General features: G+C 58.1%; 1 protein-coding gene across 3 annotated transcripts in view; it reads left to right on the top strand.

Moving 5' to 3' along the window:
• Positions 1 to 22,232, top strand: part of CABIN1 (calcineurin binding protein 1) — a 135,636-nt gene that overhangs the window by 110,034 nt on the left and 3,370 nt on the right. For all 3 annotated transcript variants that reach the window (XM_077160200.1, XM_077160198.1, XM_077160199.1), the window contains exons 30-34: positions 7,293 to 7,456; positions 8,058 to 8,154; positions 8,973 to 9,557; positions 10,613 to 10,687; positions 12,201 to 12,489. In XM_077160200.1, coding sequence (XP_077016315.1) covers positions 7,293 to 7,456; positions 8,058 to 8,154; positions 8,973 to 9,557; positions 10,613 to 10,687; positions 12,201 to 12,489 — 1,210 coding nt within the window. The remainder of the gene's footprint in view (positions 1 to 7,292; positions 7,457 to 8,057; positions 8,155 to 8,972; positions 9,558 to 10,612; positions 10,688 to 12,200; positions 12,490 to 22,232) is intronic.

The following is a 22,232-nucleotide window of genomic DNA, read 5'->3' as shown; positions in this document are numbered from 1 at the left end:
CGGCAGCCCCTCACTGCGCGCGGACGGCCGGGCCGGGGACCCGCGAGGATTGGCCGGCCAAAGTCAGTCGCGCCGCTGGGCCGGCTTCCAGCCTGAGCGAGCGCCCGCGCCCCGTCCGGCTCTGCCCGCCCCGCCCCGGCCCGCCGCGGCCATGGCCCGGCGCCCGCCCTAGCTCCGCTGCACAGATGCCACGGCGGAGCCCGCGGGTAGGAACTTGCCCGGGGTCGGGGGGCCCGGGGGTTCCGTGGCCGCCACCCCGCCAGCTACCCAGCCCTCCGGGCTTCCTCCTCCCCGGAGCGGCGGGGGCCGGGTGTGGGGGGAGATGGAGGAGCGGCCCGCGGGGCGAGCCCGGGGCGAGCCCAGTCCTACGGAGCCCGGGCCCGGAGCCGGCGCGCGGGGGTGGGCGCCGCGCGGCGCCGCCCGAAAGCGAAAGCCGCCCGGTCCCCCGCCCCGGCCGGCCGCGGACCCGAGCAACTTCGCGGCGGGCGGGCGGGCGGCGTGGACGAGGAGCTGCGCGGGGCCGCTCCCGGGGAGGGTGAGCCGGCCGGCCGGGTGGGCTGCGGCGCCCGGGTGCGGGCCGCCCCCCGCTATAAATAGCCTCCTGGCGGGGGCGGAGGGCTGTGCCAGCGCTTTGCATGCGCCCCGTGCGGGCCCGGGCCCGGGGCCCGGGACCGAGTGCGAGGTCCGGGGGCGCGCGTGCGCGCGGGGCTGCGGGGTGGGGGCGCGCGGGGGCGGGGCGGGCGGCGCGGAGTTGCTTCGCGGTTTCGGGTTTTCCCGGGAGGGGGTAGGGAGGAAGCGCCCGGCCGCCCCGGGGCCCCAGCGCGCGCGACGTCTCAGTTGGCAGGAGAGGCGGCGGCGGCGGCGGGCGGGCGCCGGTGCAGGCAAACTGCAGGCTTCCCCCAGCCCCTGCCTGCGCGGGGACGCGTTACCTGAGGGTGGCGCGGGGGAATCCCTGGTCCGCGGCCGCCGGCGCTGCGCGTGGGGGAGGGCGACGGCACCTGGCAGCCTCTGCGCAGGCCCGCGCCTGTGGGCTTGTCGTGGACCCTGCAGGGGACTTCCCGCCCCCTCCCCCGGGGGGTGTTCCAGGTGGCCTGCTCCTGGGGGGGGGGGTGGAGCAGCAGGACGGTGGTTCAGGGTGCTGCAGGAGGGGCGGGACCCTTAGCTCCTTGCGAGATCTGGAAGAAGGGGGTCTGCCCACAAGGATACCCTGTTCTGGCTCCTGACCCTGGTTATCTCTGGGTAGGTCAACTCTGAGCAGAGTGGAGAGACTGAGCCAGGTGGGAGGTAGTGCTTCCACCCTATCTCACTGTGTGTGATGCTTGGCTTCCTGGGGGGCAGGTGGGGTAGGGCAGGGTGAGGTGGGGAGACTGCTGTAGTGGCAGCTCCGTGCTGGCTGTGTGCCTGGCACCTCCAGCGAGGTGTAAGTGGAGTCGTGTGTTGGAGAAGCCGGCGGGTTCCCTCTGTGCTCACGAGTATACACCCTGTCCAGCATGGAGCGCATGGCCCCGGAGACAGAGTCGGCTTAGGGCCTCAGGCAGTAACATAAGCCACATGCTCCTCTCCAACCCACCCCATGTGCCCTAGCTGTCGGGTGATGTGTGTGGGTTTGCAGGTGTCAGCTGTTTTCCTGGGACTTGTAAGGATGGGGATGTTTTCCAGCTCTGGCCTCAGGGCTTGCAGCCCCGTTCACTCCCCATCCCTGGCTCGGCTCTGGGATTGGGTTGCAGCCTGCAGGCTCTTGGGGAACCAGGAGAAAGTTTTTAAGGGTAAAGAGATAGTCCACCCGGCACCCCACCCCATACCAATACTCCGCACCCTCCCCAGCTCCAGTGGCCCCTAGCAGCCTGTCCCACAGCCCCCAGGCTCCCCGCCCGTGCCTGCCTAGCACGCTGAGTCACTGCTGTACCCGGGCCAGGCGGGCCGTGGGAGCCCCTCTGCCGGGGGGCAGGCTCTCCCCAGGGGCCATCAGGGCCCAGCTGTTCCGGGAAGCCCTGCTCCTCGGCCTCCTGAAGGGCGGGTTAAGGACCCCTGGGGAGACGGCTCCTCTGTGACCCTCTTCACGTGTTCGATGATGTGGGCAAACACCTGTGCTCTGTTTACTAACTGAAAAATCACACGTTCTCTCTGCCCGGAATTTCCCACTTGTGTACTGTGCCCTCTCCTTCCCAGGCCTGGCAGAAGCTTCTCTTCAGGCTCCTGCTCCATCTGACTTACTCTCTGGCTTCCCCTGAGCCCCCTGCCCCCAGAGTCCTTGCTCTTTTAAGCCCACAATCCCTTGAACCAGCCTCTCTCATTTCCTGCCAGAGACTGTACCCACATGCCCCTCTGTCCCCTTGTGGGGGGGCCTGCCTCTTCCAGGCATGTGAGATCCCCAATTCCTGGGCACGTGCTCAGCAGCCTGAGCAGCTGGCAGGCCGATGTGTCCTGGGGAACCAGGAGCTGCTCCAGAGCTGTTGCTGGGCTGAGCACTGGACAGGGAGTCACTGGCCTAAATTCCCCAGTTAGGCTAGGCCCAGGTATAGCGCTAGGGGCGTAGGGGTCAAGCTGCCCTGCTTGTGCTCGTGGGCCTCTCTTAGGGACCTCAGAGCTGCCCATGTCTGTATCGAGGTGAAGGGGTTGTGGAGGCCAGTGTTGGTGGTTTTGACCTAGAAGGTGTCTTTTCCGGTTTGCAGAGGGTGGACTCGATGGGACTGGGTTTCTGTCTGCCTGACCTGATTCTCTCGGGGCGGGGGGGGTGGCTGGTTTCTCTTTCAGGGGGGCTCTGGGAGCAAGGGGGACACCAGCTCCCGGACACTTTATCTCATCTCCCACGTTGTGAGCCCCTCAAGAGGCTTATAGCTCCACGTGTGAGTACAGGAGGCACAGCCCCTCTGGCCTGCTTGCCTGCCCTCCATTCCTTGGGAGGCCAGGGCCCAGTTCCAGCCTTGGCAGGCAAGGCCGTGGCAGGGCAGCTGCTCTGTACAGCCCAGGAGTCACTCCCTTGGGCCTGGCTGCTGACTTTCCAGAGCTAGGCCAGTCTCAAAGCATCCTGTGGGCAATCCCTGATGAGCCTGGATGAGGCCTCTCGGGGCCCAAGTAGTATGTACACTTGCGTCCTGGACAGCCCGGGGTAAGCTGGAGAGGAGGGGGTCCTGTTAGCACCTCTGCACAGCCGCCCTGCCCCAGCCTAGGCTTGCCTCCTCCTCTGCTTTCCTGGCTGGGCATGGCCCAAACTGGCAGGGTGGGGAAGGGTTTGTGTCTGAGTCCTGTGTGTTCTGCAGGAGGGTAGGGAGGGAGCTGGAAAGCCCAGCATGTCCCATGAGACCAAGGCTGGAGGCTGTTTCCCTGAGCGAGGCCCAGGGGATTTCATTATCATCCCACTAGCCATGCTATCTGCCCACCCCTGGAAGGCCGGAACTCAGCAGGGTTTCCAACCTTGAACCGAAGTGATCTTGTGTCACCGTGTAACTCCCCTGCATCTCCATCTCTGCCTCTATAACAGGGGAAGTCCTCTGCCACCTTCTCGTTCCTCTCGTAAACATCAGGGAGTCTGGCCCCCATGTCCAGGTCCCAACTTGGAGCTGCTAGCCAACCCTAGGCAGGCTGTTTGAACTTAGCCTCCGTCTCTGGAAAGAGGGGCAGGTCAGTCACATACTCAGACCTGTCCTTTCCGGGGCAGGCACAGGACAGGTGCCCGTACCACTGTAGGGACCCAGCTGAGCCCAATAGACCTGCCATTGCACCTCCAGGGGCCCCTGCTTTCCTGCAGTGGACAAGTCTCTAAGCTGGGGGGAAGGGGTGCAACTGAAAGACAGGGCCAACGATGGTGGCAGGCAGTGCCAGAGCCCCCAGCCTGGGAGCCACAGAATGGAGCACGCTTGGGAGTGGTGTAGCTGTGGAGGCCGGCAGAGGACAGCGGGTTGGTGCTGAAAGGTGGAATTGCGCATGGATCTGTGGCCTCAGGCTACAAGACTCAGAGAAGGGCTGGGCCCCGGGGTGGTGGGGTGGGGCCGGGCCACAGTGGGACAGGACCGCCAGGTGGCGGCAGGAGCACAGTCGGGCTCTGTGGAGGCCTTCTTGCTCAAGTTGAGTTGAGGAGCCCCTCCCCCACACACACACAAGCTGCTGAGCCCTGACCCCCACGCTGCTATCCAGGAGCCTGGGAGCGGACAATTCATTTGTGGGGAGGAGCACGGGCCAGTCAGGCAGCACCTCACCACCTCCATTTTCCCAGCTCTGCACTCGCCTGGAGGGCCTCCATAGGCCCTCACACCACAACGCTGTCCCACCCCTACCCCAGGAACCCCAAGTGATGTCTCCGAGTCACCCCAGCCATGCAGTGCCTTCGAGCACCTTTTGCACAGCTCCTCTGGCTGCTGAGGGTTTGGTGACCCACCTTGGGTACTCGGACCCCGGAATCAATCAGGTGGTTATAGTCTGTGACCGCTCTGGAGGAGGCTTGGCAGCGGGCAGAGTTTGGCACATGACCTCTGGGTTTCCGAGGGCTCTGAGGTAGCTGCCCACAACTCTCCAAGTTCTCAACACCAGGACCTGGAAGCGGGGGTGGGGGATGAATGTGGAGACCAGCACATGAAGGGGGGCAGAGCAGCACTGGCACTTGAAGCTGGCACAGCCCAGGCACTGGTGCCACCCTCCTCCCCAGAGGGCGAGCCCCACCCACTTTGAGGGCTCTGCTTCCCTGGCCTCCGCTCTCGGCTCTAGCCCCTGTGTGATCCCACTTCAGCCCCTGCTTGGGACTCAGTGGTGGTGCCAGGTCTCTGTCCCCATAATCTGGCCTCCCCTGGGCTTTACTGCACCCCCAGGAGGACTGCTACGGGAAGGACAGGGTGCCGGTGGGCAGGGTAGGAGTGGTGAATGAATGAATGAATGAGTGAATGAATGGATGGCAGTGCTTGGGCCAGCCCTGGACACGAGCTGTCATATACCGCGGTTGTCAGAGACAGGCCATGCAGGATGCCACAAGAAAATGAGGAAGCACAAACATGGAATGTTGTCTGTGCAGTCCCTGAGGCTTGTCCAGAAAGTTCTGAGATCCCCAGTCATGCGTGGGGACTGGAGGGGCAGCCTCGGGGAGCTCCTTTCTGGTTGCCCGTGGACTCACCACCATTTGATCTTTGGTTGTTTCTGAAACAGGCCATGTCACGTGATGCTGGCCAGAACAGGAGTGCAGCCGAGGGCATGACCCTGCACCCTGGGGCGGCCTCCTGCACCCTGCAGGCCCAGCCACTGGAGCAGGCCTTTCCGCATAAGGCCTTCGAGAACCTTCCCCTGCCGTAGCTTCCTCTGTTTCCCTTATGGTGGACGAGTGACACCTCTCTGTGGCCAGCAGGGTTGTCAGGCCCCGTTCCAGCCTCCCCAGCCTTGGCCCGACCAGGGAAGAACCACAAAGCTGCCTTCCCTCCTTCCCACACCAGTGAGGGGTTTCCAGGAAGGAACCGGTCCGCAGGCGGGGCAAATGCCTGGCATGGAGGCTGGGCGGGCGAGGGTGTGAGCCCAGCGCCAGCCACTGGGACAGAGGGCAGCACAGCCGAGCGGCCCCAGGACCCTACCGGGCCCTCTCTGAGCCCCCACTTCCCCAGTCCCTGTGGCCTTGGGAGGCACCCAGCAAGCCCTGGGTCCCCAGAATGTGCACTGCAGATGTGCCATGGCCATGGCAGAAGGGAGTCCCCATGCCATCAGGTTCACGTCCGATCTGGCAGTGGCTTGAAAAACGCCCCCAACTCTGTGACTGAGGCCATCGGGGAAGGGTGGAGAAGGTTCCAGAAGATCCAGATGGCTGATGAGCTGGCTCTGGGTGAGAAAGCCTGGGGGCTGGGGACAGACTCAGTTGGCTCATTTAGGGCAAGAGTCTCATCGAGGCATTGCCTCACTCCAATGGTGGCCACCCCAGCCCCTGCAGTTGTGGGGTGGGGTGAGGGGCTCCAAGCCACTTGCAGTCCCAGGTCCATCCTCCATGGTGGAGCATGATGACTCGTGAGTGTGGGAGGCCATGCAACATGCTTAGCACCTCATTTTGGCACATTGCACCCTCCAAAAAGTATATAAGAAAAAGGCCCCAGTCTTCGGTCCCAGAACTTGGGAGCAAGAGTATCAGTTGCCTCTCAGCAGGGCCCTGCCCACACCCCCCAGCCCCTGCCACATCCCCAGAGCCCATCTGACGCACTCTGCAGGGGCCCGAGCCTGGTTCTTTCTGCCAGTGGCCCTGGCCAGCCCCTCATCTGGCCCGCAGGCCCGGCTGCCAGTCACAGCCAGCAGATTGCCTGTTGCTGCTGCATTTCCCGCCTGCGGTGGGCACCCATTTTGGGGGGGAGACGCCATCCATCTGCCCCACAATCTCCCAGACAAGCTTTCCCTGGAGCGCCAAGGGCCACCTGCCTTGCCGTATTTTACACTGCCTCCCACCCGCCCTGTGCATCTGCACGTGGAAATTTCTGGAAAGAAGGAGACGCCCGCATCCTTCTGGTTGGCAGAAAGCCCTTCTCGAGCCGAAACTCGCCTCCTCTGCTGGGGCTGTCCCCAAAGGCTGCTGAGGGAGGGCAGCAAGTTAGGAAAGCCTCAGGGAGGAGGTGATTCCACAGCCAGGATACAGCTGAGCTGGCTGGTTGCGGGGGATGGGAACCCCTCCAGAGACTGTGGAGACAGGGGCGCGTTCTGGGTGGAATGGCAATGGGGCAAGGGGGTTTTAGGATCACGATACACAGGCTTGGGTGCTGGTGTGACATATAAGAAGGAACCTTGTCTAAACCAAAGACATAATGGGCCGCCTGCACAGGGAGTGAGGTCCCCGTCTCCGCAGATGTACAAGCCAAGGTGGGCATCCACCTGCGGGGATGTGGGAGCCAGGCAGCCTGTCTGACCTCAAGGGCCTGGGAGCCTCCTTGTCCCTTCGCCCCACACGGCTGTGCAAGGCCCAGGTGGGGGCTGCACGAGCCGCACTTGCAGGAGCCTCCTTCCTCATGGGCATCGCGGGGTCCAGGGGTTGGCGAGACCAGGCTCTTTGTGGCCAGGGCCCAGGGTCCCCACCTCCCCACACTGGCTCAGGTGTCTCATGACAGCCATCCCTCGTGCCCCCGGAGCAGTGGCTTCTTGTGAGGTACTGCAGACATCCCCTCTGCCCAGCGGGAAGCCCCGGCACTGGCCTCGGCTACTCTGGCTGCCTGTGGCTTCAGCTCCCTGGTTGTGCCCAGGCAGGGGCGAATTGAGGGCAGGGGGGCGGCAGGTGGGGGGCATGAGAGGGTCTGAGGCCAGTGCAGGCTGCGTCCCCATGGGCACCCCGTCCCCCCGCCGCACAGGGCATCTGGCGGATCCCCGTGGACGAGATTGACCGGCCAGGCAGCTTCGCCTGGCACATGAACCGCTCCATCGTGCTGCTGCTGAAGGTGCTGGCCCAGCTCCGGGACCACAGCACCCTGCTTAGGGTGTCATCCATGCTGCAGCGGACCCCCGACCAGGGCAAGTGAGTGCAGCCCTCCCCCTGGGCCCAGACGCCAAGACCCTAGGGGTGGCCCCCCCCCCCGTCCCATCTCCCTGCTGCCCCTGACCTGGGGCTCTCGGAGGTTCAGGGAGGGGTAGCAGGTGTTCAGTGATGGCCATGATGAAGGCTGTGAGGGGGTGGGGAACCAATGGGGCCAGGAAGGGGTCAGAACCGGCAGGGGCAGCTGCCTCTAGCAGGGTGCAGGTGGGGGCTTCCGGGAGAGACGCAGCTCAGCTTGTGACCTGGGCCTGCTGGCCATCCTCCTGGGCAGGCTGTCTCATCTTCTCGTTGCCTCACTCATTTTTAGGGGCTGGGGACCACTATGACCCTCCTGTCCTCTGACCTCTCCTCCTGTGCCTGCCCTCCCCTGCCTGCCCTGCCCCTGGGGCTCCCAGCCAGGCCCACAAGCTAGAGGGTGCTGTGCCAGGGTGGGGAGGGAGGGCCGGTCCAGGGCCAGCTCCTGGGAGGGTGGGCCAGGAGCTCTGGGGTACGGAGGGGGCTGCCCGCTCTAGCAGCTCTGGGCCGAGTGGGGTCTGACGCTCTCCCGTGCTCTCTGCCCCCTGCCCCCACCCCGGGACGACAGGAAGTATTTGCGAGATGCCGACCGCCAGGTGCTGGCGCAGCGGGCCTTTGTGCTCACGGTGAAGGTGCTGGAGGACACGCTGAGCGAGCTCGCGGAGGTGCGCACGCCAGGCCCGCCCACAGCCCCCAACTCCCGCCTCCCACCCCATGGCCCCCACTCTGCTCTCCCTGCACTGGGGCGAGACAGAGATAAGGGGCTAGCTCGAGGACAGCTACTCTGCTAAAGGAGCAGGGGGCAGAGCTCGTCCCAGGCCGTGGAGTGGCCAGGGCCGTCACCCTCCGGGGTGGGCCCGGCCAGCGTCCACGCTCACAGCCGAGGAAACAGGGGTGCTGAGGAAACGGGCTCGAGAGCACAGCTCCTGGACTGGCAAGCGGGGGTGCTGGGGTGTGAGTCACTGACTCCCTTCTGATACCACTGCCTGGGCTGGCCAGGGCACATGCGGGGGCTCAGGACAGCACCCCCAGAGCCCGGGGGCATGCAGGACACACACACACACACACACAGCCCACACACACACACACACACACAGTCTCCGTGCAGGCCAGAACACTGGATGGAGAGCCCCCCAAAGCAGGACTCAGCTCTGCAGCAACCCCACCCCCAAAAGGCCCAGGCAGACCTCCCCATGGAGTTCCCTGGGCTGGCAGCAGGGGCCAGGGGTGGGGAACGGCCATGTCCCAGCACAGCCAAGCCTGGCTACTAGCTCAGCATCCCCTCCGGAGCCCTGTGGCCCTCTCCCTCTCTGGGGGGATGGGGGGGCCAGGGAAGGGAGAGCCTTCCTCGGGCCATGCGTACTCCTGGCATAGGGGAAGGGGCAGCCCCGGGCAGCTAGGAGGGGCGCCTTCCAGCTCAGCATCCACCCCAGACCCCAACCTGCAAACAAGCCATAGTCTCTTGCGTTCCATTTCCATGCAGAGCTCGGAGCGCCCAGCAGCCAGGGCTTGCGGCCTCCCCGGAGCCAGGGTGGCCACTGACGCCCCCCACAAGGCCGGCCCTGAAGAGGGCCACGAGGGCCCCCTGCACCCCAAGAAGCCCCCGGCGGCTGACGGCTCCGGGCCGGGCTCTGAGCCTGGGGGTGCCGTGGGCCCCCTTCCCTTGCGGCTTTTGGCCCTGGAAGCAGGTGACCACGGGGCTCTGGGCGGGGAGCAGGCAGACAAGGGCAGCCCCCAGGCCGGGCCTGCCGAGCCCATGGACACGGGCCGGGCGCCCCCGCAGCGCGGCCCTGAGAGCCGGCCCACAGAGCTGTCCCTGGAGGAGCTGAGCATCAGCGCCCGGCAGCAGGGCCCCCCGGCCCCCACTGCTGCCAGGGTAGGCGGACCCCAGCCCGAGGAGCCGCCCCCCAGACCCAGCCGCAAGCGGAAACTGCTGGAAGACACGGAGCCGGGCAAGACGTTGCTGCTGGACGCCTACCGCGTGTGGCAGCAGGGACAGAAGGGCGTGGCGCATGACCTGACCCGCATCGAGAGGCTCATGGCCGAGACATACATGCTCATTAAGCAGGTGATGGGCACGCAGACGCCCCCTCCCCCCCGGCACCCCCTTCCCCATGCATCCCCACCCCAGCGCCCACGTGGCCTCCATTTGGGGGTTTCCCACACACACTAGGTGCTGCTTGTCAAGTCCGGAGCACTGTGAGCTTTAAAACCCTCCCCACCCAACCTTGACAGGACAAGCCCACTTGGGGGCCCTCCATCTGGGGATGCGGCTTCCCTGTTGGCCCGTTCCTGTGGGCTGCGTGTCCCAGTGTCCCTGTGTCCCCGTATGTCATGGATTCTCCAAGCTTGCGCTGTTGTCCGGGTGCCACGGTGCCCGCGAGGGGCGGCCAGAGGCTCCTGGCCCTCCTGTGACTGTGTCACGTCCCCCCAAGCCCTCTCCGCTCCCCGCATCGCTACCCAGGGAAGGCCCCCAGAGCCCGGCTCCCATGGGGTGCACAGCCCAGAGTCTCGGGGTCGTCCTAAACTGCCTCCCCTCGCAGGGCTGCCTTTGAGTGGCCCGTCACCGCCTGCCCAGCTCTCTGGGTCAGCTTCTGGTGACTTCCGTGACCAACTACGTGGAACCTAAAGTGCTGCTCCCCTGGCAGTGGGCCCCGCCCTCGTCCCTACTACCTACCCCCCATCACTGCCTGCACCCTTGCTGGCCTCCACACCCTGCCTGCAGCCCCATCCAGGTGGCCCCTCATCTCCCTACCTCCCCCCAGACACCACCGGGACCCCCGCCGTCAGACCTACTCAGCCTCTAGAACCCAAATTCTGGAAGGTCTCTCCCCATACCCACCTCCCATAGTTCCTGAAAGAGGTTCGGGAGATTCTCCATCACCTGGGGGCCGGGCCTGGGCCACACTTAGTGGCCTTGCTGGGCCCTGACTGTCCCTCCCAGGATGGGGAGGGGGCACACGGTCAGGCAAGGAGGGCTTTGGGCAGTGCCAGGTGGGGCAGGCCGGGTGCAGCCAGGGGCTGGGGAGGGCTTCAGGTAGACACCCACGCTGCGGGACCCTGGTCCCTCAGTGGGGGTTGGGGGAAGAGCCCTGACCTCTGACCTCAGCTTCTCCTTCCCAGGTGGACGAGGAGGCCGCATTGGAGCAAGCCGTGAAGTTCTGCCAGGTCCACCTGGGCGCTGCTGCCCAGAGACAGGTCAGCCTGGTCCCCGCCTGTGACTCCCAAGATGGGGTCCCCGGGCTGGTCCTGTGGCCAAGGCAGGGCGCACCAAGCTCTGGCCCACAGAGGAGCCTCAGCGGGGAGCCTTGGCAGGGGCTGGGGCCTGGGGGTGCCCTCTGGCCAGCTGACCTCTCCTCACCCCGAAAGGATAGGAGGTAGAGGAGAGAGGGCTGGAGCTGGGATTTGCAGGCCCCTTAGAGGCAAATTGGCTGATGTAGAGGACAGAGGAGCCAAACTGACCTCACCGAGGGGCCGTGTTAGGGCCTCTCACCTGCCTCTTCTTGCCCCTGGCTGGGGCTTGGCCTCTGGGGGAGCCCAGGAAACAGTGTGGGGAGCGGAGGAGAGGCTTCCAGCTGTCCCGGGCCCATCTCCGATGGGTGCTGGAGGGGAGGCGCTCGTGGCCACAGCAGGGCACAATGGAGGCCGATCCCAGGGCCCCAAGGATGGTGGGCACAGCCCCCAGCCCCCCTCAGACCTGCTGCCCTCCCCGCCCTCCCTTCCCCACCCCTCATGACCTCTCAGCTCACATGTGGTCCAGTTATCATGGCCACCCAGCACACCCCTGGAGCACTTTGGAGGTAATTAGGGGCTCCCTGCCTCACCCTACAGTTAGAGGCTGCCCTGGATGTGGGCAGGATGGGCCTTTTCTTTCCCTCCCTGGCGGGTCTGCTCACACAGCCCTGTGCCCTCCGCCGTGCCCCTAGCACCCCTGCCGGGAGGCTCACCTGTGCCCTCGAGGAAGAGGGCGCTATCCCCACCCCGGGGCCTTGCTGAGCGCAGCATGGGGGTACAGACGTCCCAGGCCCACGTGGCCCTCCCCAGGGGTGCGTTCCTGACCACACAGAACTGGGGACATTGAGATTCGAGCAAAGCCAATGTCAGATGAGACCCAGTCGAGGGGGGGACCCAACTGCCCCCACCCAGGGAACCAAAGCAGCCCCCCTCAGCCCCTCCCCTCCTTTGCCACTCGCCCAGCTCTGGGGTGACCACACCCATCTCGGGGGCTGGGCTTCAGGTGGGAGAAGGAGCTCAGAAAGGGCTCATGTCCAAGGGAACTGTTTGGAAAAGCCTCAGACCAGTGGGCCCGGCCTGCCTGAGGCTGGAGGAGCCTGTCCAGTGGTCCCGAGGTCAGTGGAGGCTGTCAGTGTCCCTTGGGGGTACAGGGGCCTGCAGTCAGGGCCTGGCCCCGGCAGTTACTCCCCAGCCCTCAGGACCCTCCCTTGGTGGCCCTCGGGAAGTCATCCACGAAGACTGACCTCTCCACCCACAAACCCAGGACAGGGCAAGACATGCCTGGACCCTGGGCCGGCACCCAGGGCATTAGAGGCCCCACAGGCATGGATGAGACTGTCGTCCAGGACGGGGTCCCATGTCCCCAACTGCATCCAGGCATCCAGGGTGTCTTGACCAGTACCCTGGGGGCAGTACTGGGCCCTCCCACCCCCCAGGTCTGCATGTCCGACCTTCCTCACCTGTCCTTTCCTCCCAGGCTGTGGGGGATACACCCACTACCCCGAAGCATCCCAAGGACAGCCGCGAGAACTTCTTCCCTGCGGCAGTGACCCCTGCGGCCCCCGACCCCCTGCCAGGTGACGCGCCCCAGAGGCCCACCGATGCCCATGCAAAGCCTTGCCCTGCTCTGACCACGGCCACGGCCACCAGTGGGATCCCTTGCTCTCCTGCTGCAGCAGCCTCTACCCCAGACCTGGCCAAGGACCCCTGCCCACCCCGGCCGCTCCAGCCAGAGCCCCCCCGCAGCGTGGCCTCTGGGGCCCCAGGTGAGTCCTCTCCTGTCATCTGGAGCTGGGCTGAGGCCCCTGCGGAGCTCCAAGCAGGAAAGGTGGTCCTGAAAGGCCCGGCCGCCCGCTGAGAGAGCTGGACCTGCTCCAGGGACAGAGAGAGGGGGTGGCCTCCACCTGGGGGGCTCCCAGGGTGGGCAGGGGGGCCACTTGTCCACCCTTTCAGCCACCAGCAGAGGGGTGGTTCAAGCAGGGCGGCGCCAGGCCCAGCCCAGCCCATCCCACATCCACCATTGTCCTAGCCTCATTCTCTAGCAGTGCCCCAGTTTCCCCACCTGTGACGTGGGGGTGGTGAGGAGGGAGGGAATGCGGACCGGCCCTGACTTGTTATCCACTGCAGCTGCTCCTCTTCTCCCACAGAGCCCTGCAGCGAATGGGTGGGTTGGAGGGACGGGTCAGGGTGGGAGGAAGTTCCCCCCGCCCAGTAGGCACAGTGGCCCACAGCAGAGGACCCAAGTGGGCATGCTGCCAGGTGCCACTTGGGGACTCAGGAGCCTGTGCGCCTTGGGCCAGACCCCTCCCATGGGCCAGCCAGTCGGATAAGCAGCCAGTGTGCATGCATGGCATGGGGGCAGGGGCAGGTCAGAGGATAACATGAGGGATGGAGGCTGTAGGCCGCAGGGGGGCTCTGTCCAGAGAGTCCTTGCTCGTGGGAGCTGGGGCAGGGCAAGGCAGGCAGGCCCTGGAGGGGGGACATTGAGGTGGTGCCCGCTGCGGCTCTGGGCTCATATCTCCTCTGCCCACACCCCCAAAGGGCTAGGGCCTGGGCCTGGGCTGGGCCCCACGGGTATGTGCTATAGAAGAGCAGGGGCTCCCCAGCGGCTGTCCCCAGCTGGACCAGGAATTCAGGAGCAGCTTAGCAGGGTGCTTCTGGCTCGGGCTGTCTCGGGAGGTGGCAGCCAAGTTGTCAGAGGGAGCTTCTGTCGTTTTCCTGCTCACCTGGGCAAGGAGCTGTTTCCGAGAGCCCTAGCAGGAATTGCAAATGTCCTCACGGGTGGCAGCGGCTTCCCTAGAGCAAGTGACCCTGGGAGATGGAGAGCAGGGGGAAGCCGTGTGATTTCAGTGATGTGATCTTGGCAGTGACCTCGTCACCCCTGCTACGAGCCGTGGGTGGCACACAGGGCCAGGAGGTGGGGGCACATTATTTCCCCTTGGCCTGCCCACCCCAGCAGGTCCAAAACTGCAACTCGCCTCTTTTGTTCCTTAGATCAGTGGTGGCATGTATTTTTTGTGTGTGTGTGTGAAAAATAACGTATATGCGAAAAAGCAATACATTTCAAAGCACACTGCAACAGTAAGTTATGGAATAGATTTCAGAGTTTGGTGTGGGTTACAGTTCTGCAATTTCAGGTATATTTCTTTCTGGCAATTCCAAGACATGGAGACTAAAAGAAATATCAATATAATGATTGAGCAACCATACTCATTTATTAAATCCCATCTTCTCTGTATAACTCCGCCGCCTTCTTTGATCTTTCTCCCAGTCTTAGGTATATTTAGGCTCTGTCTCTTCTAACTTTTTGTTGTTGGGAAGTGGTGTCGACAATATGGGGTAGGGGGATGGAACTAGCTGATGTTCTGGAGAGGCTGGGCCCTCTGGATTTCAGGACTTATCTGGCCTAGGAACCATCTGGAAGTTGTAGGTTTCTGGAAAGTAATCCTAGTGCATGGAACCTTTGTAAAATCTCAGTAGAGCCCTGGCTATTCTTTAGGGTTGGCAGGAATGTCATGGTTAGGGACAGGTGTCAACTTGGCCAAGTTATGGTACCTTGGCCAAGTGCTGGCCTGTCTGTTGCAATGAGGACATTTCATAGGATTAGGTCATGATCACGTCAGCTACATCCACAGCTGATTCCATTTGTAATCAGCCAAAGGGGAGTGTCTTCTGCAATTAGTGATGCTAAATCCAATCACGGGAAGCCTTTTAAGGAGGACTCAGAGGAGACAGGCCCTATTCCTGCTTGGCTGGTGAGCCTCTCCTGTGGAGTTCATCCAGGCCATCCATTGGAGTCATCGGCTTCGGAGCCTGCCCTGTGGATTTTGGACTCTGCGTTTCTACGGTCACGTGAGACACTTTCATAAATTTTATATTTGCAAGTGTTCCCTGTTGATTCTGTTTCTCTAGAGAACCCTAACTAATACATCTTGGTACCAGGAGTGGTTCTTAAGGAACAGAATCTTAAAAATGGGTTTTTATGAATGGTTTTCTACTCTGACTGGGCTCAGAGACACTAAGGACTCTGATTCCTGTAATCAGAATGACACTCCCAATCCATGGACTGAGTTGGCAAAGGAGATAGTCAAAATATCATCATTCGATTCTCCTAATGCTTCGCTTGTACGAAGCCAGACTCTGGGGGATAATGTTTTTGACACCTTTACAGAGTTTTGTAGAAATAAGAGTTATAGAGATGTTGGTTGGTTGTTGTTAGATACACTGTCTACATTAAAGGGTGAAAGGGATGGGCTTAAGGCTTCAAACAAGAAGCTTAAGTGCCGTCTGAAAGATGTAGAGGTTTCTATGAGTATCCTGAAGGAAAATTTTATTTCCTGTAGCCGTAGACTTGAGATCTCTGAAAATCAGACTCAGAATCTTATTGTTAGAGTAGCAACTTTACAACGTAAACTGAAATTTCAGTCTTGCATGGTGTCTGCCGTTAAAGTGAGGGCATTGATTGGAAAGGAGTGGGACCCTGAAAAATGGGATGGTGACATATGGATTGATAATGATGTTGGGGGTGAAGTTGAAACCCTAGACCATGCTGAGCCTTCTTTAGATAACCCTGTAATAGTCTGCCCTGAGGACATAGCCGCCCCACCTCCAGCCTGCCTTGAGGAATTGGCCACCCAACCTCCTCCTGAAGGGATTAGCCCTAGAGTTATTAATCCTGTTTCACCAGATGAAACTGCAAATGAAAGCCCTGAAGCAAATGGCTTGGAAGATATTTCTAATTCTTTTCATGACCCACCCCCACCACCCCTCATTTCTTCTAGACCTATAACTAGACTAAAGTCCCAACAGGCCCCTAAAGGTGAGGTACAAAGTATCACACATGAGGAGGTACGTTATACTCCAAAAGAACTGTGTGAGTTTTCCAATTTATATAGACAGAAATCAGGGGAATATGTGTGGCAATGGATTTTAAGAGTGTGGGATAATGGTGGGAGGAATATAAGGCTGGATCAGGCTGAATTTATTGATATGGGCCCACTAAGCAGAGATTCTGCATTCAATGTTATAGCTCCAGCAGTTAGAAAAGGTGTTAACAGCTTGTTTGGGTGGTTGGTTGAAACATGGATCAAAAGGTGGCCAACATTACCTGAGGTTGAAATGCCAGAACTGCCCTGGTATAATGTAGATGAGGGGATCCAGAGGCTTAGAGAGATTGGGATGTTAGAGTGGATTTATCATGCAAAGCCTGCTCCTACACCCCAGGAATGTCCAGAGGGTGCACCTTTTACCAGAACAGTGAGAAATAAATTTGTGAGACTAGCACCATCATCCCTCAAGAGCTCTGTGGTTGCACTTCTCTGTAGGTCAGATATTACTGTAGGAACTGCTGTCACTGAGCTGGAATCCTTAAACACAATGGGGATGACAGGATCCCGAGTTGGCAGAAGCCAGGTGGCAGCACTTGATCACCAAAGACAGGGTAGACGTGGGTATTATAATAGACAACAAACTCAAAGGAGGCATCAAAATTATATGACACGCAGAGATTTGTGGCATTGGCTAGTAAATCATGGGGTGCCTAGAAATACAATAGAAGGGCAGTCTACTAAATTCTTGTTGGAGCTGTATAAACAAAAGAGTTCTAGGTCAAGGGAACAGAAGTCTAACCTGAATTACAAAAACACAGAGTCACGGCCCCTTAACCAATTTCCAGACTTGAAACAGTTTACAGACCCTGAGCCCCTTGAATGAAGGGGAGGCCAGGTCCCTATGGGGGAGAAACCTGTTACACTGCCACAAATTTATACTGTTAACCTTCCTCTGAGTCTTCCCCAAGGAGACCGACGGCCTTTTACCAGGGTAACTGTGCATTGGGGAAAAGGAAATGATCAGATATTTCGGGGATTATTAGACACTGGTTCAGAAGTGACATTAATTCCAGGGGACCCAAAACGTCACTCTGGACCACCAGTCAGAGTGGGGGCTTATGGAGGCCAGGTGATCAATGGAGTTTTAGCTGAGGTCCGTCTCACAGTGGGTCCAGTGGGCCCCCGGACCCATCCTGTAGTTATTTCCCCAGTTCTGGAATGTATAATTGGCATAGACATACTGAGCAACTGGCAGAATCCCCACGTTGGTTCTCTAACTCGTGCAGTGAGGGCTATTATGGTGGGAAAGGCCAAGTGGAAGCCACTAGAACTGCCCCTACCAAGCAAAATAGTAAATCAAAAGCAATACCGTATTCCTGGAGGGATTGCAGAGATTACTGCCACTCTTAAGGACTTGAAAGATGCAGGGGTGGTGATTCCCACCACATCCCCGTTCAACTCTCCTATTTGGCCTGTGCAGAAAACAGATGGGTCTTGGAGAATGACAGTGGATTATCGTAAACTCAACCAGGTGGTAACTCCAATTGCAGCTGCTGTTCCAGACGTAGTATCATTGCTTGAGCAAATCAATACATCCCCTGGTACCTGGTATGCAGCTATTGATCTGGCAAATGCTTTTTTCTCGATAGCTATTAGTAAGGACCACCAGAAACAGTTTGCTTTCAGCTGGCAAGGTCAGCAATATACTTTCACTGTCCTCCTACCTCAGGGGTATATCAACTCTCCAGCCCTATGTCATAATCTTGTTCGCAGAGACCTTGATCGTTTCTCCCTCCCACAAGACATCACACTGGTCCATTATATTGATGATATCATGTTGATTGGACCTAGTGAGCAAGAAGTAGCAACTACTCTAGATTTACTGGTAAGGTATTTGCGTGTCAGAGGATGGGAGATAAATCCAACAAAAATACAGGGGCCTTCCACCTCAGTAAAATTTTTAGGTGTCCAGTGGTGTGGGGCATGTCGAGATATCCCTTCTAAGGTGAAGGATAAATTGCTGCATCTGGCCCCTCCCACATCCAAAAAAGAGGCACAACGCCTAGTTGGTCTTTTTGGATTTTGGCGACAACATATTCCTCATTTGGGTGTGCTACTCCGGCCCATTTATCGAGTGACCAGAAAAGCTGCTAATTTTGAGTGGGGACCTGAACAAGAGGAGGCTCTGCGACAGGTCCAGGCTGCTGTGCAAGCTGCTCTGCCACTTGGGCCATATGATCCAGCAGATCCAATGGTGCTGGAAGTGTCAGTGGCAAATAGAGATGCTGTCTGGAGCCTTTGGCAGGCCCCTATAGGAGAATCACAATGCAGACCCTTAGGATTTTGGAGCAAAGCCTTACCATCTGCTGCAGATAACTACTCTCCTTTTGAGAAACAGCTTTTGGCCTGCTACTGGGCCTTAGTAGAGACTGAATGCTTAACCATGGGCCACCAAGTTACCATGAGACCTGAGTTGCCTATCATGAGTTGGGTGTTGTCTGACCCACCAAGCCATAAAGTTGGACGTACACAGCAGCACTCTATTGTAAAGTGGAAATGGTATATACGAGATAGAGCCAGAGCAGGTCCTGAAAGCACAAGTAAGTTACATGAAGAAGTGGCACAAATGCCCATGGTTTCCACTCCTGCTGCCACATTACCTTCTCTTTCCCAGACCAGAGCTATGGCCTTTTGGGGTGTTCCTTACAGTGAATTGACTGAGGAAGAGGAAACTCGGGCCTGGTTTACAGATGGTTCAGCACGATATGCAGGTACCACCCAAAAGTGGACAGCTGCAGCATTACAACCCCTTTCTGGGGTGTCCTTGAAGGACAGTGGTGAGGGGAAATCCTCCCAGTGGGCAGAACTTCGAGCAGTGCACCTGGTTGTTCATTTTGCTTGGAAGGAAAACTGGCCAGAGGTGCGTTTGTATACTGACTCATGGGCTGTTGCTAATGGTTTGGCTGGATGGTCAGGAACTTGGAAAGACCATAATTGGAAAATTGGTGACAAAGAGGTCTGGGGAAGAAGTATGTGGATAGACCTTTCTGAGTGGGCTAAAAACATGAAGATATTTGTGTCCCATGTGAATGCACACCAGAGGGTGACTTCAGCAGAGGAAGATTTTAATAATCAAGTGGATAAGATGACCCGTTCTGTGGATACCAGTCAGCCTCTTTCCCCAGCAACTCCTGTTATTGCCCAATGGGCTCATGAACAAAGTGGTCATGGTGGTAGGGATGGAGGTTATGCATGGGCTCAGCAACATGGACTTCCACTCACCAAGGCTGACCTGGCTACAGCCACTGCTGAGTGCCCAACCTGCCAGCAGCAGAGACCCACACTCAGCCCCCGATATGGCACCATTCCCCGAGGTGACCAGCCAGCTACATGGTGGCAGGTTGATTACATTGGACCACTCCCTTCATGGAAGGGGCAGCGATTTGTTCTAACTGGAATAGACGCATACTCTGGATATGGGTTTGCTTTCCCTGCACGCAATGCTTCTGCCAAAACTACTATCCGTGGGCTTACAGAATGCCTTATCCATCATCATGGTATTCCACATAGCATTGCTTCGGATCAAGGAACACACTTCACAGTAAATGAAGTGCGGGAATGGGCACATGCTCATGGAATTCTCTGGTCTTACCATGTTCCCCATCATCCAGAAGCTGCTGGATTGATAGAATGGTGGAATGGCCTTTTGAAAACTCAATTACGGTGCCAACTAGGTGGCAAAAACTTGAAAGGCTGGGGTAATGTTCTCCAGGAAGCTGTGTATGCTCTGAATCAGCGTCCACTGTATGGTGTTGTTTCTCCTATAGCCAGGATCCATGGGTCCAGGAACCAAGGGGTGGAAATGGGTGTGGTGCCACTCACTATTACTCCTAGTGATCCACTAGGAAAATTTTTGCTTCCTGTCCCTGCTACCCTGAGTTCTGCTGGCCTACAGGTTTTAGTTCCAAAACGGGGTGTGCTTTCTCCAGGAGAAACAACAGTGATACCACTGAACTGGAAGTTAAGATTGCCACCTGGCCACTTTGGGCTACTTATGCCTCTGGATCAACACACCAAGAAGGGGATTACATTATTGTCTGGGGTAATTGACCCTGACTATCAGAAGGAAGTAGGACTGCAACTACATAATGGAGGTAAAGAAGAGTTTTCTTGGAATATAGGAGATCCCCTGGGGCGTCTATTAGTACTACCATGCCCTGTGATTAAAATCAATGGAAAACTGCAACAACACAATCCAGGCAGGACCACTAATGGCTCTGAGACTTCAGGAATGAAGGTTTGGGTCACCCAACCAGGCAAAGAACCACGGCCAGCTGAAGTGCTTGCTGAGGGGAAAGGGAACATGGAATGGGTAGTGGAAGAAGGTAGTGATAAATATGAACTTCGACCACGTGATCAGTTACAGAAACGAGGACTGTAATGCTGTTTTGTTTGTGTTATACTATTTAAGTTGTAAGATATCAAGTTTAAGAATGAATGTTGCCCAAGGATTTGCACGCTATTCTGGAGAGATTTAATGTGTTTCCAGTTATATGCAGGACAGTTGAGTATTGTCAGGTAAAAGAAAAAACGTGTGCTTATTTGTTTTCATTTGGAAATTAAGTATGGTCTAAGGTGATATATATATATATATGTGCCAAGTTGACAAGGGGTGGACTGTCATGGTTAGGGACAGGTGTCAACTTGGCCAAGTTGTGGTACCTGTTCATCTGATTGGGCAAGTGCTGGCCTGTCTGTTGCAATGAGGACATTTCATAGGATTAGGTCATGATCACGTCAGCTACATCCACAGCTGATTCCATTTGTAATCAGCCAAAGGGGAGTGCCTTCTGCAATTAGTGATGCTAAATGTAATCATGGGAAGCCTTTTAAGGAGGACTCAGAGGAGACAGGTTGCATTCCTGCTTTGGCTGGTGAGCCTCTCCTGTGGAGTTCATCCAGGCCATCCATTGGAGTCATCGGCTTCGGAGCCTGCCCTGTGGATTTTGGACTCTGCGTTTCTACGGTCACGTGAGACACTTTCATAAATTTTATATTTGCAAGTGTTCCCTGTTGATTCTGTTTCTCTAGAGAACCCTAACTAATACAGCAGGAATGGTTTAGGTTGGGGGTTGGCAAACCATGATAAATAGCAATTATCTAACTGAAGCTTATGTAAGAGTAGCCTCCAAAGTGGAAGTAACTCTTTGGCATACCTGTAGGTAGGCTTGGCTTCTCCGCTACATACATCAGCTTCACAAGAGCAAGGCCTCAAGATCAAGGGCTTGGCCTATTGACTTGGGAGTCCCTATGTTGAGAGAATATCAGGGGTTTCCCTAGTAATAAAATTTAATTGTTCCATATTTTTTCTCCCATCCCTCTAGAGACTTTGCCAATAGCTTTTAATTATCTGCCTGACATCCTCTAGATGTTTCAGGGCCTTACATTAAACTGTACAAGATAAATGCCCTCATTTCTATCAGGGCTTCTGTGTTTGGGTTGTCTGGTGTGCTTCCTTTAGCGTGAAAATCCATCCTTTGACATGTTCCTTTCCCTAAACTAAATGGAAGGGCCTTTTGCCAAGATGGGACCTTCAGTGGCCTCTGAGGAGGGATGTCTGCCCTGCATACCTGGCAAGCTTGGGACACATGGCATATTCCCCCACCCAAGCCCCGCCCCTGCAGTGGGGGGGGGGGGTCCACCCACCTCCTGGGCACTGCAGGCCCATGGACTTGGGGGCACTGGGCTGACTCAGTTCCCAAACTCTTTCCCCCTGTCACAGTCTGTAGACAGCTCACCTGGTCAGTAATGGAGGCCCCATCCCACCAGCCACAGCCCTGTGTGGGAGGGGACACACCCTCTTTGGGGGACCCTGGGTCAGGTGGGGCCGGCCATGAACATCTGGGGAGGCTCCTTGTTCTAGTTTGCCAGTTGCTGGAATGCAATATACCAGAAATGGAATAGGTTTTCTAAGGGGGGATGTATTAAGTTTCAAGTTTACAGTTCTAAGGCCGTGAAAATGTCCAAATTAAAGCAAGTCTATAAAAATGTCTGAATTAAGGCACCAACAAGAGGTTACCTTCACTCAAGAAAGGCCAGTGACATTCAGGGTTTCTCTCTCAACTGGAAAGGCACATGGAGAACATGGCAACATCTGCTAGCTTTCTCTCCAGGCTTCTTGTTTCATAAAGTGCCCCTTGGGGCATTTTCCTTCTTCATCTCCAAAGGTCTCTGGCTGCCTGGGCTCTTGTGGTTCTTGTGGCTCTGAAGCTTTTTCCAAAATGTTTCCCCTTTTAAAGGATTCCAGTAAACGAATCAAGACCCACCCTGGAATGGGTGGAGTCACATCTCCCTCTAACCAAAGGTTAATACCCACAATTGGGTGAGTCACATCTCCACGGAGATAATCTAATCAAGCTTGCACCATACTGTGCTGAATAGGGATTAAAAGAAATGGTTGCCTCTACCAGATGGATCAGGATGAAAACATGGCTTTTCTAGGGTACATCATCCTTTCAGATCAGCCCACCCCTGCTGCTGTACCCCACCCCCCCCCCCCCGCCCCAAGAGCCTGGCACTGGCCTGACACCACCATCACCATTCCCTCTCCACGCTCCAGTTGCCTCTAGTGCATGCTCCTTACTCTGTCCACTGGGGTTCTGTTCCCGGGGCTCTGTCCC

Source organism: Tamandua tetradactyla, chromosome 5 (genome assembly GCF_023851605.1).
Source record: "Tamandua tetradactyla isolate mTamTet1 chromosome 5, mTamTet1.pri, whole genome shotgun sequence".
Taxonomy (NCBI): domain Eukaryota; kingdom Metazoa; phylum Chordata; class Mammalia; order Pilosa; family Myrmecophagidae; genus Tamandua; species Tamandua tetradactyla.
The sequence above is the reverse complement of the archived record's forward strand: the minus strand, read 5'-3'. Positions and strand labels throughout refer to the sequence as shown.